Raw genomic sequence first — 18,115 nt, forward strand, 5'->3', positions numbered from 1 at the left:
ATATATATATATATATACATACATACATATATGTATGTATATATATATATATATGCTACGTGTATATAAACATAACACACACATTTTAAAAGATAACTGAATTTCCTCAGAAAAAGAAACCAACTAGGGACAGAGTAATTAGGGGAAAAAATGCCTACTTAAATATAAGCTTTTTAGAACATGAATCATTTAGCTTTTTTCTTTGAATTCCTTCCTCTGAGCAGGATGCTTCCCAAATAGTAAATGCTTAATACATTTTTAAAAAATGAACTGGAGAAACTATGAATAGATTAACTTTAAAAAAACTTTTAGTAGGAGGTTTATAACCAAGCTGCAGCTAGGTGGTGCTATTCAAATCTAGCCTTACACACTTCCTGTCTGTGACACTGGGCGAGCCATTTAGCACTGTTTGCCTCAGTTTCCTCATCTGTGAAATGAGCTAGAGAAGGAAATGACAAACAGCTCCAGGATCTCTTTAAAGAAAACCCCAAATGGGGTCATAAAGAGTTCATACATGACTGAAAATGATTGAACAGCAAAGGCTTTTAACTAAGAGTCTATGAACTTTAATATATATTAATATATATTTGAATATATTACATATATTTAAAATGTTGTATATATGTGTATACACATACACATTTACTTTCTGTCTTAGAATAGATACTAAGTATAAGTTCTAAGTCAGAAGAGTGGTCAAGACCAGGCAATGGGAGTTAAGTGACTTGCACAGGGTCACCCAGCTAGGAAATGTCTAAGGCCAGATTTGAACCCTGGACCTCCTCTCTCCAGGACTGGCACTCTATCCACTGAGCCTCCCAGCTGCCCCTTAAAATATTTTGATAACTAAATTTAGGAGTTTTCTCCATAATTCCATTTATTTTATTTTATGCCTTTAAAAACGTTATTCTGTTAAAAGTTCCATAGAGCAAACTTCACTAGACTGCCAAAAGGGTTCATGACACACAAAAGGTTAAGAATTTCTGCTTTAGTTTAACAATTTCCATCTTATTTTCCTCTGAACAATTTGTTTTTCTTAACTTAAGATGGGCAATAGTTTGGAATAAGGTGGCTAAAGCTATTTATAAACAATCTCATTGAGAAGTGAGCAATAAAGACTGAAAAGGAATACTCACTAGGGATTACCCATCAATTGGGGAATGGCTGAGAAAGTTATAGTATATGATTGTAATGAAATACTGTTGTTCTGTAAGAAAAGATGAGCAGGGAAAGCTCAGAAAAACCTGGAAAGACTTACATGAAGCAGAGTGAAATAAGCAGAACCAGGAGAACATTGTACACAGTGACAAGAATATTGTACAATGCTATTCTCAGCAATACAATGATCTAAAATAATCCTAAAGGACGCAGGGGGGAAAAATGCCATAATGCCTCCCAGAAAAGAACTGATGGATTCTGAATCCAAAGCAAACTTTTTTCACTTTCTTTCTTAATTTTTTTCTGTTTGAGTTTCCTTTCACAAAAGGATTAATATGATATGGAAAAATATTTTACATGATTTTACATGTGAAATTTATATGAGATTGCTTACCATTTCTGCAGGGGCAGTGAGGAGTGAGAGGGGAAAAAAGAGGGAGGGAAAGCCTTTAAGACTCACAATTCTTTTTTTTTTTTTAAGACATCTTCATTTAGGGCTTTTTATTTGTTCAGAGAGATTTTATTTTTCTAATTGGTGATGGAATATTATTGTGCTATACGAAATGATAAGCAAGATGGTTTCAGAAAAAAAAAACCGGAAAGATCTGTAGGAACTGATGTAGAGCGAAATAAGCAGAACCAGGAGAACATCGTACACAGCAACAGCAATATTGTACAACAATCAGCTGTGAAAACTTGGCTACTCAAAACAATGCAATGATCTGGGACAGTCCTGAAAGACCTTTGATGGGGAATACAATCCACCTCCACAAAGAGAACTGTTGGAGTCTTTTTCACATCAGTGTATTTGCAATTTTATTTTGGGGTTTAGGCTATGTATGAGTTTTCTCTTACAAAAATGAACAATTGTTTTGCATGACAATTATTAAAAAAAGAGTAGAGTCAAGGAGCAGCTAGATGGCTCAGTGGATAGAAAGCCAAGCCTAGAGTCAGGAGGACCTGAATTCAAATTTGACCTTCCTAGCTATGTGAACCTGGGCAAGTCACTTAATGCCAACAGCCTAGCCCTTACTACTCTTCTGCCTTGGAACCAATACTTAGAATGGATTTAAAGACTTCTTAAGGTAAGGTATTTTTTTTTTAATGGAGTAGATTCTGAAGGGGGAGATGGAAATCAAAATATAAGGGGCTGACAAAAATGTGAATAGTGAGAAAATGGAAGTATTAGATGGAGATGACTGAAAATTAATTTAGTAGTGGAGAGGAGAGATGGGATGATAACTAGATAGCAGAGAGGAGTCAATGGAAGGCTTTGAAAAAGGTCTGATTGTATATGTAAGCAGGTAACAATAGTTCATTTATGTATAATGCTTTAAGATTCATAAAATGCTTTATATTCATTCTCTCATTTGATAGGCAGATGGGAAAGAGTTGGTGAAGATGCGATTAAAAACACATGAAAGGACAATTCCGAGGGACTCATGAGAAAGAATGATATCTGCATCCAGAGAAAGAACTGTGGGAGTAGAAACACCGAAGAAAAACATTTGCTTGATCACATGGTTTGATGGGAATGTGATTGGGGATGTAGACTCTAAATGATCACCCTAGTGCAAATATTAATAATCTAGAAATAGGTTTTGATCAATGATACATGTAAAACCCAGTGGAATTGCTCATTGGCACCAGGAGGAGGAGAGGGAAAGAATGTGAATCATGTAACCATGGGAAAATATTCTAAATTAATTTATTAAATAAGTAATAATTTAAAAACCACATGAAAGGGTAGAAACATACTTCGAGAGGAGATATTAGAGGCAAAATTCCAATGCAAGGAGGATATGGAATCAAGTAGAGATTAGATATAGTGAAAAGTGGGGAATGCCTTTGTGAACAGAGAGAAGGAAGAGTGGAATAGTAATACCCCCAGAGTCCCATCTTCAGGTCTGGAACAGTGTGTCACAGCCACACAGTTAATAAACATCTATTAAGCACCAACTGTGTATCAGGTGACATGTTAAGCACTGGAGGAATGAATGAGAAGAGTGGGAAAAGACCCTTTCTTTCAAGAAGCTTATAATCTCACATGGAAAGACAATATGCAAAAAGAAGATGAAAAGAGGTGCAAGGGTACCCCTGTGTATAGTTCAGTCCAAAAGAAATAGTGGAAAATGAAAAGAGGTTGGCCTGGGAGCTCTATTTCAGTGGAGGTTTTGTCAGGGGTTCTTTGCTTCACCTTCTAGACAGAGGGGTGCGGGGGTACTGAGGATTCAAGTGGCTGCTGTTAATCCTTTGCTTTTGAAGAGGACAAGTGACATCACAAGGTGATGGCTTGACTAGTGCATGAATTGAGTTGAAGTGAGGCAGAGTTGTTTCCAGAGGCATTGAAGTCCAGTGGCAAGACAAAAGTCAGCATGACTGGCCTTGGCCTCGGATACAATGGATGATCTTGGTGTCTTCAGCTTCTGACCAAGCCCAAGTGCTCCACAGTAACTGCTTCAGCCATCTTCATGCCATGGGAACAAATTATGCTCATCTGTCCATTCCACCAGGGAAGTGTTCACATGCTTAGGGATAGATATCCCTTTAACTCACCCACAGATTTGGGGCCTGCCAGTTATCCTCCACCTGGTTTAGTCTATCTGCTGAGATGTGGCCCCTGTACATGATATAGTTTCTTGGAGCATGGGTTGGGTGTCAGGTAGACACCAAAGATGGATGAACAGCCCTCACACCAGAGGTTCTAGTCCTCCTGAAACACTTCATGCACAATCAATATTACTGACATAAACAAAAGCTCTTTGGGTGACTCTCAATCATTTTTTAAGAGTATAAAGGGATTCTGTGACCCAAAAGTTTGAGAACCATTTATCAAATCTAGTCATATTCTATAGATGAACAGCAGAAGTGAAATGACTTGGCTAGTCACAACTCTTGAACAAAATACAGGAATAGAAAATAAAATCTTTACTCCTATTTCCATGACACCAAGCTGCTCAACACTCTCTCTAGGTCATAGATCTTGCGGATGAGATAGATCAGCATTTAACTCTCCCTTCCTAGATGTGTGAGATGCAGGGTAGCTCAGTGGATAGAGTGCTGGACCTGGCATCAGGAAGACCTGAATTCAAATCTGATTTCAGACATTTACTAGCTATATGACCCTCAGCAAGTCATTAACCCTGTTTGCCTCAGTTTCCTCATCTGTAAAATGAGCTGGACAAGGAGATGGCAGACCATACCAGTATCTTTGCCAAGAAAACCCTCTAAAAGGGTCATACAGAGTTGGAAACAACTGAAAATGAATAAACAAAAACTAAGTTTATGGCCCAGCCAAGAGTGGGCAAGGGAAATAATGTAAAGATTAATAAGGCTTGGATGCTGACCTTAGAAACTCATCTCTTGGACAGTGGTTGGGAGAGAAGCTTCTTCACCAAGACAGAGAGGAAGATGGAGAAAGATTTTCACTATGTGTGATAAGTAAAGCACTGTTGGGAAACCACTCTTGGCCATACTCTGGGACTCCCCCACACTAGAGGCAATCTTGATGTCTAGTTTCAGTACTCATCTTGCTCTTTCTGGACCCATGGAAACATTTATTGGAGAAACCAATGTATCCAAATAACATAGCCTAGAGAAAGATTCATTTTTGGTGGTTGCTGGAACCTACCCCTCTATTTCCTCTCAGTTCAATGTGTCAACATTCATTTTTTTTAACTTTTGTGCCTTTTTTCACTTTTTTGCCTTTTCTAGGAAAGTGACCCCCCCCTTGAAAGTTAAGGACTGACTATATATACAGGGAGATGGCATGGATCCAGGAAGATAAAAATAAATGGTTTTTTTTAATTTTAATAAATAATATAAATAATGACATCAAATTAATTAATAAAATAAAATAAAATAAATAATAGATAAATAAACCCAGATATCAAGATCACTAATTGTGTCTGCTAGCTGTAGTATCCTGGAGGACAACAAGGGGGTGCTATGTCCATGTCCCTCAAAACTGAGGAACTTTTGCAAGGCCCTTGCTGTGATGGGGGGATCCACTCTAGTAGGGCCTCTACCTTATATGGATCCTTATTTATTTCCTGTCGACCTGTTATGTGTTTCCAAAAATTTAGCTTCTCCTTGAAATGGTCTTTTTGCAACTATATAAATAACCAATGTTGACATAAGCACCAGGGGAAGGTCTAAATCAATACAGTATGCTGAGTAGAGCCCAAAGACTAAGTGAGAATATATTTAAGAACGCTGAGCCTTGTACCTCGCCCTTACTCAATCTATTAAGAGATCTTAAAATATCAAGTTTGTAAACTTTGCAAATATGGGGCTAAATTGTAGAAACCAAAGGGCTTTAGATTACATAAACTGGAAAGCAAATACTAGTTAACTCAATTGGTAGAATGTATGAGTTGAAAGGGAAGAAGGCTCAAAGAGATCCGGTGACCTTCCCAGGGTCACAGAACTAATAATGGCAGAGTTGGGATTTTGAGTGCAGGTCTCCTGACTGGGACAGACATCTCTGACATATACTTGGAAGGCCATCTTCTCTCCACCTCCCTCTCATTTCTACATCAGATTGTATGACGCTTGGGAGTCTGATTTAGTGAATACCACCATCCATGCTAGTAAGCAGGTTGCTTACTGACAATACAAGATACCAAACCCAGTTGATAAAGGCATTTAGGTTTCTATAGTTATAATGGAGCTATCACTTTCCACTCTTCTAATAAAATTAAAGCCCTCAAAACAAACATAAAACAAACAAGATGAATCCTGGCACTTGCCCTCTTCATTTGGAGAAGATCTGACTCTTGTGAATAGGGAGAAAGCCAATATACTGTCACAGGTTCCCCCAACAAAAAGCTTTCCACTTTTGTGGGAAATGTCCCAGAAGGGACCAAGTTGGAGAAGGATTATGATAAGGGTCTTAGAGGGAGGCTCATTCCCTATTGAGCCACTACCACCAAACTGTATCATGTGAAATTTAACAATAAGGTAAACTGAGGCAATTCTCTGCAAAAGATAACATTTATTAACAGTGATGAATGTAGTTGTCAAAAATGGGTTGCTGGTTTGTCTCAGTTTATGCCAAAGTCTTCAAGTTAAAGGTAAGTTCCCTTTTTACAGTTTTTGGGAAGACAGAACAAAGAACAGAACAGGGTAGGTGAAAGAATGGGATTGAAGGCAATGTGACTGGTTACAGAGCTGAGGTGCAGGAAACAATATGACTGGTTGAAAGTAATGGAGGCTAGCAACAACCCCTTCTTTCTCTCTTGAGACTAAGAAGTGCTCATTGAGTCCAAATGCAAGATAATAGCACAGACGTCCTTGAAAGATAACATGGTGGTTTGAAGATATCAGACCCAACTCCCTTGAGTTCGCATATACCCGCCAAGGTCAGTTAAGTTCCTTGAGGCAAGAAGAGATCAGTGATTACAAAGAAGTCTGTAGTTTTAAACAACTCATTACAGGCAGCTGAATTTTGAACCAAGTACAGACAAAGAACCATGACTTAAGCAGTTATAGGAACAATTAATTGAAAGGCAATTAATTGTAACTAGGATCAATAAGAAAATGATACAAGATCTGTACCAAAATATTTATAGAAACTCTTTTCATGGTGGCAAAGAACTAGAAACTGAAGTGCTGTCTATTAATTGGGGAATGGCTAAAAAAGTTGTGGTACACGATTGTAATGGAATACTTACTATAGTGTCATAAGAAATGATAAACGAGACAATCACATACACACAAAAACAACGGGAAGGATTTACATGAAGTGATGAAAAGAGAAATGAGCAGAACCAGGAGAACATTGTATACAGTTACAGCAATAAAGTACATAAAGCACAAGGATCAACTGCAAATAACCTAACTATTATCAGCAATGCAAGGATTCAGGGCAGCTCCAACAGACTTATGACAAAAAAGGCTATCCACCATCATAGAAGGAACTGATGGAGTCTGAATGAAGATTGAAGCATGTCATTCTTTACTTTATTTCCTCTATGAATTTTTCTCTAGTATTAAGCAATATGTTGTCTTCTTTCACAACATGGTAACCATGGGAATATGTATTATTTAATAACACATGTACAACCTATATCACAGTGCCTGCCATCTTGGGAAAGCGTGGAAGAGAGAGAAAGAATATGGATCACAAAATATCAGAAAACAATTGCAAAAAATTATATTGACATGTAAAAAAATTAAGTAAAATTTTTTTAAATGGAAAAAAGAAAATGATACTTGTGCAATTTAATCTTCTCAATCATGAGAGAGCTATCATTTCTCACTGTTCTTCAATAGAATAAGTAGAGAACTGGGTGACCTTTGTTCTGATGGTTCTGTTTCAGAAACTCTTACTGAAACACAGTCTCTATGCTCTTCAAAAAGTAGATCTGACCAAAGGAACCAATGGGGAAGGAGTATTTTAAGGGTTGTCATGTAGAAAGGGGGTTCATTAGATTTGTTTCCATTTGGCCTCAGAGAGCAGAACTAGGAGCAATGGATAGAAGTTATAAGGAGGTAAATTAAGGCACATGGAAGGAAAAACATCCTAACAGAGTTTTCCAAAAATGGAATTGGCTGTACCTTTGTAGGTTTCTTCATAGAAGCTGGATGTCCAATTGTTGGATGCATTTTAATGGGGAATTCTTTTTTGGGAATGGGTTGAATTAAGTAGCCACTGAGGTCTCTATTATATAAAATGATACCATGGAATTCCCTCACCCAGAGTAGAATAGTTGGTAAGTTGGATCAAGGATGCGCTCTATCCAGGGTAAATTTTTTTCACCTCTTACCTTCTGCCTTGGTTCCATGTATTGGTTCCAAGGCAGAGGAGTGGTAAGGGCCAGGCAAAGGAAGTTAAATGACTTGCCCAGGGTCACATAGCTAGGAAGTGTCTGAGGCCAGACTAGCTGCCCCCTCCAGGGTAGTATTTTGAGCTGGGTGGCAAGAGTTGCTCATCCACAGGAAATGTGACATAGCAGTCAGACCTAGAAAACGTAGAAGGGACAGCTTGCAGCTTTGGACAGGATTGAAGGCAAGACCTGATTCAAGCACTTTGCTAGCCAGATCAACACAGGTAAGTCTGGGGCTACCTGCATCTGCCTGACTTTACTCATCCCCAAAGGGGGCAGCTAAATCTTTCAACAAGTGACCCATCAAAGCAAAGAGTCCACAACAAATCCTATTTCCAGGTGTCAAAGGAGCCAATGGAGTAGTCTGTGTCAATTTTTTGCTCCTGCCTGAGGTAGGTAGTGAATCTGGTAGCTGACAATTTCTGATCAAAGAGACCAAGATTCAAAGAGTTCTGGTAGAAAAGTCTCCATATTATCAAATGGGTCAATTTCCCATGAGGTGGAGGTAGCCCATTAAGGAGCCTGTCCTGATAAGGGCCATCTTGGTTTGTATTATGGAAAGTCTCAGAGGCAACATATAAAGATTATTCATTGGGCCACATAAACCCTGGGAGGTTCTCCATGTCATTAGAGGAAGAAATCTGGAGACTTCTTCTGTGGCTAGAAGGCAAATCTGCTAAGTCCACCCTCTACTTGGAGGCAATCTTTGATGTCCAAAAAGACCATGAAAACTTCCTACAAGCCCCTGAAAAGTTCCCTTGGAGCCCATGCTTTGCCACAGCATCCTGGCCTGGCAACTCCAGGGCTAGAAGACTTACAAAGTGTCAAGAGGCTCCACTTTTATCTGTGTCAAGGACAGGGCTATTGGTGGAAATATTGATTATAGTGCCTGAGGAGGAGAACCCTTCTGGAGAAAAAGGTGTACTCCAAGTCAAGATTTTAGAAGATAAATTGAATGAGGCTGTGCCGGGTCAAGTCAGAATTCATTCCTGGGATTCCAAGATGGGATGGGGAGTAAGTAATCATTGGAGGAGCAGGTCAGCACGGAATATATCAAGGAACCATTACCAAAGGAGCAATGCTAGGTATCAATAAAATTATAGTTTGTCTCATGCAATTTAATTGCCTGAGATGGCAGGCTTTTATGGTGGCACTCCCTTTCTCCAATTAATAGCGCAGACTATCTGGCAAGAATAGGTATTCAGGAAAGAGAATTTTAGAATACTAGTTGATTAATGAAAGAACTACTTAAATATTTTAATATCCAGCAAGTCCATAAATGTTCTGATAAATGTTTAACAACTGACTCCAAAAAATGTATGTATTACATGCTTTTAAGCTTAATCTTCATTATTAACATTTTTCCAATATTTTTTAAATTCTAGACTATCGACAAGATAGCCCTGATTTATAGTAAAAATTTCTAGGGTGTAGATACTCACACAAAAAAATTTAACAGCACTTCCCTGGGCAAATCCATTAAGACGGTAGGATATTATTTAAACTTCACTTATTCCTTGATTGTCTGAGTTCCATCTTAGCTCAGTAGGACACTATGCTAGGCAGCATTATTTGCTAACAACATTTGCTTATTTAAGACTGGGTCAGGGGCAGCTGGGTAGCTCAGTGGATTGAGAGCCAGGCCTAGAGATGGTAGGTCCTAGGTTCAAATCTGGCCTCAGACACTTCCCAGCTGTGTGAACCCTGGGCAAGTCACTTAACCTGCCTACCCTTACCACTCTTCTGCCTTGGAGCCAATACACAGTATTGACTCCAAGATGGAAGGTAAGGGTTTAAAAAAATAAAAAAATTAAAAAAAATAAAAAAGACTGGGTCTCCTGATTTTGTCCAGGCTGTAAGTGAAGTAACCACCAGCCTCTGGAATTCTAAGGGTACACCATCAAACTGGTAGCTTTGTTAAGAAAAATTCTAGGAGGCAGCTAGGTGGCTTAGTGGATTGGGAGCCTGGAGATAGGAGGCATTTGGTTCAAATCTGACCTCAGACACTTCCTAGCTGTGTGCCCCTGGGCAAGTCACTTAACAACCCCTTACTCCATTACCTAGCCCTTCCTACTCTTCTGACCTGGAACCAATCATAGTATGAATTCTAAGACAGAAGATAAGGGTTTTAAAAGAAAAGAGAAATTCTAGATTACATTAAATGAAAGTAACAGTAGAAAGAAGATATCAAGGCTAGAAATTGAGCAAGTCAAAGCATCTTTGCCCATTAACTTCGAGGACAAGGCATATAATTCAGCCTTGGTGAGGCAGGCACAAAAAAAACCCATAAAGATATCTATCAGTGAAGTATCTAAACCTTTATATAAATTTATATGTTTACATTTAAATTAATAAATGAAAAGCAAAAGGAGAAGCAGCAGCTAAATGGCACAATGAATAGAATTCGGGGCCTGAAGTCAGAAAGACATCTTCTTGAGTTCAAATCTGGCTTCCTACAATTACTGGCTGAGTGAGCCTGGGCAAATCACTTAACTCTTTTGACTCAGTTTTCTTATCTATAAACTGAACTGGAGAAGGAAATGACAAACCACTTCAGTATCTTTGCCAAGAAAATCCCAAATGGAGTCACAGGAATTGGACACGACTGAAAATAATTGAACAACAACAAATTTACTTAGAGTATCTCATTCCAGAATGTCCAGTTGGCCTAATATGGTCCTTTGGGATATCTGCACTTTAAATGAATTTAGTAAAACCAATAAATCAGCAATATTGTTGGCTCTCACTCTAAGAAGGCTTCAGAAGAACAGGAGCCAGGAGCTGGACGTTCCAATTCTGAAAGGCTGCTATACTTTAGAGATGAGGCAGTGCGGTGCCAGCTCTATCACTCACAGCCAATGTGACCTTGGAAAAGAATAATAATAATAACTAACATTTATATTTTGCTATTCTCCTTGTAAGATGTTCTCGTCTAGTTGTTTTCAGTCGTGTCTGACTCTTCATGACCCCAGCTGGGGTTTTCCTAATGCCAAACTTTGAACTCAAGAAGATGAATCTTTCTGACTCCAGGCCCAGAACTCTATCCATTGTACCATCTCGCTGCCTTAAAACATTTTTATAGCACTTACTTTATGCCAGATATTGTGCTAAGCACTTCTATGACTTTATCTCATGCCATCCTCAGAACAGTACCTGGGAAGTAGGTTCTATTATTACTCCCATTTCTCCAGATGAGAAACCTGGAGTAAACAGAGTTCAAGTGACTTGTTCAGGGCCATACAGTTAGTAAGTATCTGAGTTCAATTTGAATTTAGATCTTCCTGACTCTGTGCCTGATGGAAAAGTCAGTAACCTCTTTCTGCCTCAGTTTCCTCATCTTCAAAACGCAAGAAAGGGAGTTGAAATAGATGGTCTTGAAAGTTCCTTTTAAATCTATGACCTAATTATAATGCCATTTTAAGTTTCTCAAGGACAGAAGTTGTCATCTAATTGCCATTTTCTATTCCCTAAAGCACCTAATACCATTAATGTGCATATTGCAGGCATTCAATAAATGTTTCTGCATTAATGAAGAATAAGTATCAGTGATGCAGGACTCCATTATACCCTTAAAAAAACCCAGACACAACTTGCCTTAGAATTTTTCAAGTAATTGGACACATAATCTGAAGTAAGTGCTTGATAAAGTGTTAGGGGCTTAAAGTCCTTATAACCCCATTTCTTATAGGCCCATTTCTGCAAACAGCCTTCATTGCCCAAAAGTTGATCATTAATAAAACACATCACAGTGGAAGGATATTGCCATGTTTCACCCTTGAGTTCCTGTAAAGGAAAAGAAAAAAAAATTCATGAGTGGAAAAATTGTTATTAGATCCTTAAATAAGAATTCATGATTAGATGAAGTATGATTTAACTTAATCCCTATACACAAAATCTTTTGTTTTTCCATGTTTCAAAATTTTGCTCTTTTGTATTTATTTACTTATTTTTCTTATTTTTAAATTTTTTCCATGGTTACATGATTCATGTTTTCTCCCTTCCCTCTTTTCTCCCTACTCCTGGAGTTGACAAGCAATTCCACTGGGCTATTTCCATATTATTCATTTTTATAATAATCTTTTAAAACCAAACCCCCAAATCATATACCCACATAAACAAGTGATAAATCATGTTTTCTTCTGGATTTCTACCATCATTGTTCTTTCTCTAGATGTGAATATCATTCTTTCTCATAAGTCCCTCAGCATTGTCCTATTTCATTGCATTGCTTTTAGTAGCAGAGTCGGTTACATTTGATCGTCCCACAATGTTTTAGTTATTGTGTATAATGTTCTCCTGGTCCTGCTTATTTCACTCCACATCAGTTCAAGGAGGTCTTTCCAGTTCTTATAGAAACCAATCAATTCATCATTTCTTATAGTACAATAGTATTCCATTACTATCATATACCACTAATTGTTCAGGCATTCCTCAATCAAGGGACATTCCCTCATTTTCCAAATTTTTGCTGCCAAAAAAAAAGTACAGCTATAAATATTTTTGTACAAACAAATCCTTTCCCTTTTTTTTAATCCCTTTGGGATACAAACCTAGTAGTGGTATTGCTAGATCAAAAAGCATGCATACTTTTAAAGCCCTTTGGGCATAATTCCAAATTGCTGTTGGATCAATTCACAAATCTATCAGTGAAGCACAATGTCCCAATTTTGCCACACCCCCTCCAATATTCATTATTTTCCTTTTTTGTCATTCTGGCCACTCTGCTAGGTGTGAAGTAGTAACTCAGAGTTGTTTTGATCTGCATTTCTCTAATCAGGAGGGATTTAGAACATTTTTTCATATGATTATTGATAGTTTTTATTTCTTCATCTGAAAACTGCCTATTCATATCCCTTGACCATTTGTTAATTGGGGAATGATATGATTTTAATTTTAAAATTAATTTGACTTAGTTCTTTATATATTTGAGAAATTAGACCTTTGTCAGATAAATTTGTTATAAAATTTCCATCCAGTTTGTTGCTTTCTTTCTTTCTAATTTTGGTTGTATTGGTTTTGTTTGTACAAACCATTTTTAATTTAATATACTCAAAATTATTCATTTTACATCTTATAATGTTCTTTATCTCTTGCTGGGTCTTAAATTCTTCCCTTCTCCATAGATCTGACAGGTATATTATTCCATGTTCTCCTAATTTACTTATAATAACACTATGTTTAAGTCATTTACCCATTTTGAACTTATCTTGGTATAGGGTGTGAGATATTGCTCTGAACCTAATTTTTGCCATACTGTTTTCCAATTTTCCCAGCAGTTTTTGTCAAATAGTGAGTTCTTACCCCAAAAGCTGGGATCTTTGAGTTTATCGAATACTAGATTGCTGAGGTCATTTCTCCCAGTCTAAATTTTGCTCTTTTGGGGGGGAAATGCAATATTTGGAGGGCTATTTTAGGCATGCTTATCCAAAACAATTTTATTTTGTATTATTCTAAATCAGAACCATTTCTAACTTAGAGAAATGTGTAAACTAGCAAAGCCCATCCATATTTTTTGTACATCTCTCTTTACTTGAAAAGCTGAAGTTAAGTTATAGAGATCTTGAATAAAGAAAAAGGTCATTTGTTTAAATGCTGTTCTCAAATAGTAACTTCAAGTTCCTTCCTTGCCTACTCTTCTCAAGGGGGACCCCTTCATAGAGATTTCTTAATGAAGAACGGTGGGTCACAATTCAGTCCCTTTGGGGAACACCAGAAGCCTAGGGAATTAGCCACGTAAGAGGTGTTTTTTTTTTTCAGTTTAATTTTGAGTTTGGATTTATTAGTCATCTCTAAGGAGAGGAAGGAGGGAGCCACATCCTGAAAGGGCTTTTAGGCCAGAGAAATATTATTAACATATTTAGGTGAAATACAAAGGAAAGTTTTTAATATGCTTCCAAAGCCCTTGTAGTAGTTTAAAAAACACAGTCAAGAGTTTTACCTAATAGGATTGAGGGATTTAAAAGCCTAGCTAGTAGTTTCAATGAACTTCTGTTTTCTACAAAAGAATGAAGTTTGAGTGGATTATCTAGTCCACACATAACATTCTTGTTATTCCTCATATTAATTTGAGAACAAAATGAAGTCACTAGCAACTTCTGAAGTTGGAAATTTTAACCATTTCACACTTTGGAAGCGGTTAAAGGCTAGTCCTTTTGATGAAGGCAAGAAACAGGTGGGTCCAGGGAAGGGAGGCACCATTTTAGAGGGAAACTCAGAGCAGGTTCTATTGTTATTTTATTAAGGAAAAGGATGTACACTGGAGACTAAAACATTTTGTGAGGATGTTATTATATAAATCCAAAATGTCAGTGAATGATACTCTTAGAAGTGCCAAAGGCAATCCCTTGCGAATAAGTCAACAAGCATAGATGCCAGGCACTGTTCTAAGCCCTGGAGAAACAAAAACAAGAACAATTCTTGCCTACAAGGAAGTTATAGATCAATGAAGGAGACATCATGGAAACAATTACGTACAAAATAAGATGTAGACTGAATAAACTGGAGATAATCTCAGAGGGTGGGCACCAGTATTTAGGGGGATCAAGAAAGACTTCTTGTAGAAGGGGGGAGATTTTATTTTACTTCATTTTTAAACCCTTACCTTCTTTCAGCATCAGTTCTAAGACAGAAAAGGGGAAGGGCTAGGCAATTGGGGCTAAGCGGTTTGCCCAGGGTCACACAGCTAGGAAGTATCTGAGGTCGAATTTGAGCCCAGTTCTTCCCAACTCCAGATACGGTGTTCTATCTACAGTGTCACCTAGTTGTCCTCTAAGGCAGAGACTCGTTTAAATGAAAGATCTCTCACACAGGGTAAAGCCTTCATCACCACCAATAAGGAGAGGGTCCAATAGCAATGGACTTTGGGACAGGGGCTATATTAACATTTTGTTTAAAAGTCTAACACTGGGGAGAGCTAGGTAGCATAGTGGCTAGAGCACAAAGCCTGGAGTCAGGAGGATCCAAGTTCAAATATGATCTCACTTCCTAGCTGTGTGACCCTAGGCCAGTCACTTAACCCCAACTGCCTAGCCCTTACTACTCTTCTGCCTTGGAACTGATACTTAGCATCAATTCTAAGACAGACAGTAACATATTTGTTTTTTTAAAGAAAAGATATATACAGGATGAATTGGGGGTAGTCTTAAGAGGGAGGCACTAAGATTAAGAAAGATAGGAAAGGCATCTTGTAGAAAATAGGACTTTAACTGAGACTTAAAAGAAATCAGATGGTTGAAATGAGGAATGAGGTTCCAGGTATTGGGAACAATTAGTAAAAACATTCTTAGCTGAGAGTCTTGTATGGGGAACAGCAAAGATCCCAGTAGTCACTGGATCACCTGGCGGGACACTGAGGGGAGTAGGATGGTGGTGGTTGCTGTCCTTCATTCTTGAAAAGGACCAAAATGTCATTATGGTGATGAGTTCTGACTTCTGCATAACCTGGATTTAAGTGAGCCAGGGTTGCACGAGTCATTAGCCTCATTCTCTTCCAGAGACATTGAAGTCTAGTGGCAAGCCAGAAGTCTGGGATGGCTGGCGATGCAGTAGATGGATAACTTTGGTAACTTTGATGTCTGACCAAGCTCTGAGCTCTGCACATCTCCTGCTTAAGGCACTTTCATGGCCATTGGAACAAAATTTTCTCATCTATCCATTCCGCCAGGAGCCTTCAACTTGGTTTATTTAGCTTGCTTGCTGGGATGTTTGTTTTGTTTTTTTCAATGTGGCCACTATGCCCAATATAGCTTCTTAGGAGTAATACATAAGATGACTGGAAAGGTAGGAAGGGCCAGGCTATGAAGAGTTTTAAAAGCCAAAAAGAGGATTTTCTATTTGATCCCAAAAGTAAGAGGGAAACAGTGGAGTTTTCTGAAGTGGGGATGAAATGGTCAGACCTATGCTTCAGGAACATTGATAGACAGCTAAAAGAAACCTTCAAAGTCTTGCCCAGCCCTCTCTTTTTAACAATAAAGATGAAGTAAGTAGGCCAGGGCCATACTCATTTGAAGTAGGAAGGCTCTGAACTCCAGGTCCAACACTCTTTTTACTCACTAAGGGAGAGATGCTGAAGATTCAAGGCCTATTATCCCTTTTGAGGGGGCAGGATCCCCACCAGTAAGATAACTCAGAACTGTCTTTGCCACAATGAAAAGCTATTAGAAGAGGGGGACTAGTCTTAATTCACTGGGAGTATTCAGGACTGGGCAAATATCTTTGAAGTTAAATTCTGTCATTTAATGAGGCAAGTCTTGTCTCTATCTCTGTGGCTTGCTTCTGGAGACATGGAGGATTGTAGCCTCAAATTAGAGATCCAGTATACTAATTTTAAATTTATTCGCACCACTAAATTGTTGAATTTTTGAGTTCTATAGCCTTTATTGTTCTCCCCCCTCTTTTCTCCACTGGCTTGTTAAACTTTCCAGTTTCTGTCCTAAGCCACTGATTTTTTTAAATTAAGCACTCTAATTCTATTCTATTCTTTGTGGTATCTGATGTGAACTAGAAAGACCTCCAGGAATTGATGCAGAGTGAAAGGAGCAGAACCAGGAGAACGTGGTACACAGAGACTGATACACTGTGGCACAATTGAACTTGAATTGAATAATGGACCTCTCTACTAGTAGCAATCTAGGACAACTCTGAGGGACTTATGAGAAAGAACACTATCCACATCCAGAGAAAGAACTGTGGGAGTAGAAACACAGAAGAAAAGCATTTCTTGATCACATGGCTTGAAAGGGAAATAATAATTAAAATGGGTTTGACAAATAGAAGAATTTTAAAAATTGTTGTGGTTGCCATTTACAAAAATTAACTCTTTTTTTTAAGCCCTTAACTTCTGTGTATTGGCTCCTTGGTGGAAGTGGTAAGGGTGGGCAATGGGGGTAAAGTGACTTGCCCAGGGTCACACAGCTGGGAAGTGTCTGAGGCCAGATTTGAACCTAGGACCTCCATATTCTCTAGGCCTGACTGAGCTACCCAGCTGCCCCCTAAAAATTAACTCTTAAGTCACAATGCTGTTAGTAGCTTTATTACAGCAAGATAGCAAATGGGGGAAATGTAGGAAGGAGGCAGAAAATATTGCCTAGCTAAATACCCTAAGTCCAGATCCAGGTGCCTCCAGCCTAAAGAGAGTGTCCCACCAAAGATAGGAGAAGAGTCAAAGAGCCAGTGTGTCTGGCTCCTTTTGCTCTGCATCAATTCCTGGAGGTCTTTCCAGTTCACATGGAATTCTTCTAGTTCATAATTCCTTTCAGCCCAATAGTATTCCATCACCATCAGATACCACAATTTGTTCAGCCATTCCCCAATCAAAGGGTATCCTTTCATTTTCCAATTTTTTGCCATCACAAAGAATGTGGCTATAAATACTTTTGTACATATATTTTTTCCTATTATCTCTTTGGGGTACAAACCCAGCAGTGGTTTGACTGGAAAAAAGGGCAGACAGACTTTTAGAGTCCTTAGGGCATAATTCCAAATTGCCTTCTAGAATGGCTAGAATAACTCACAACTCCACCAGCACTGTATTAGTGTCCTTTAGTGTCCCAATTTTGCCACATCCCCTCCAACATTTATTACCTTCCTTTGCTGTCATGTTAGCCAAACTGCTAGGTGTGAGGTGGTACCTCAGAGTTGTTTTGATTGGCATTTCTCTAATTATAAGAGATTTAGAACACTTTTTCATGTGCTTATTGATAGTTTTGTTTTCTTTATCTGAAAATTGCCTATTCATGTCCCTTGCCCATTTACCAATTGGGGAATCGCTTGTTTTTTTGTATAATTGATATAGCTCCTTATAAATTTGAGTAATTAGACCAGTGGTTCCCAAACTTTTTTGGCCTACCGCCCCCTTTCCAGAAAAAATATTACTTAGCGCTCCCAGGAAATTATGAAACTATTTATTGAACTCAGAATAGAATGTAATACAAAAAAAGTGTGGCCATCACCGCCTCCCTGGATCACTGAAGCACCCACCAGGGGGCAGTGGCACCCACTTTGGGAATCACTGAATTAGACCTTTGTCAGAGGTTTTTGTTATAAAGATTTTTTTTTCTCAATTTGTTGCTTCCCTTCTAATTTTGGTTGCATTGGTTTTATTTGTGTAAAACCTTTTTAAGTTGATA

At 38.3% G+C, this 18,115-nt stretch overlaps 1 protein-coding gene across 1 annotated transcript in view; it reads right to left on the reverse strand.

Moving 5' to 3' along the window:
• Positions 1–18,115, reverse strand: part of PPIL6 (peptidylprolyl isomerase like 6) — a 67,431-nt gene that overhangs the window by 27,420 nt on the left and 21,896 nt on the right. The window contains exon 3 of the mRNA XM_044675406.1: positions 11,583–11,771. Coding sequence (XP_044531341.1) covers positions 11,583–11,771 — 189 coding nt within the window. The remainder of the gene's footprint in view (positions 1–11,582; positions 11,772–18,115) is intronic.

This window comes from Gracilinanus agilis, chromosome 4 (genome assembly GCF_016433145.1).
Source record: "Gracilinanus agilis isolate LMUSP501 chromosome 4, AgileGrace, whole genome shotgun sequence".
NCBI lineage: Eukaryota > Metazoa > Chordata > Mammalia > Didelphimorphia > Didelphidae > Gracilinanus > Gracilinanus agilis.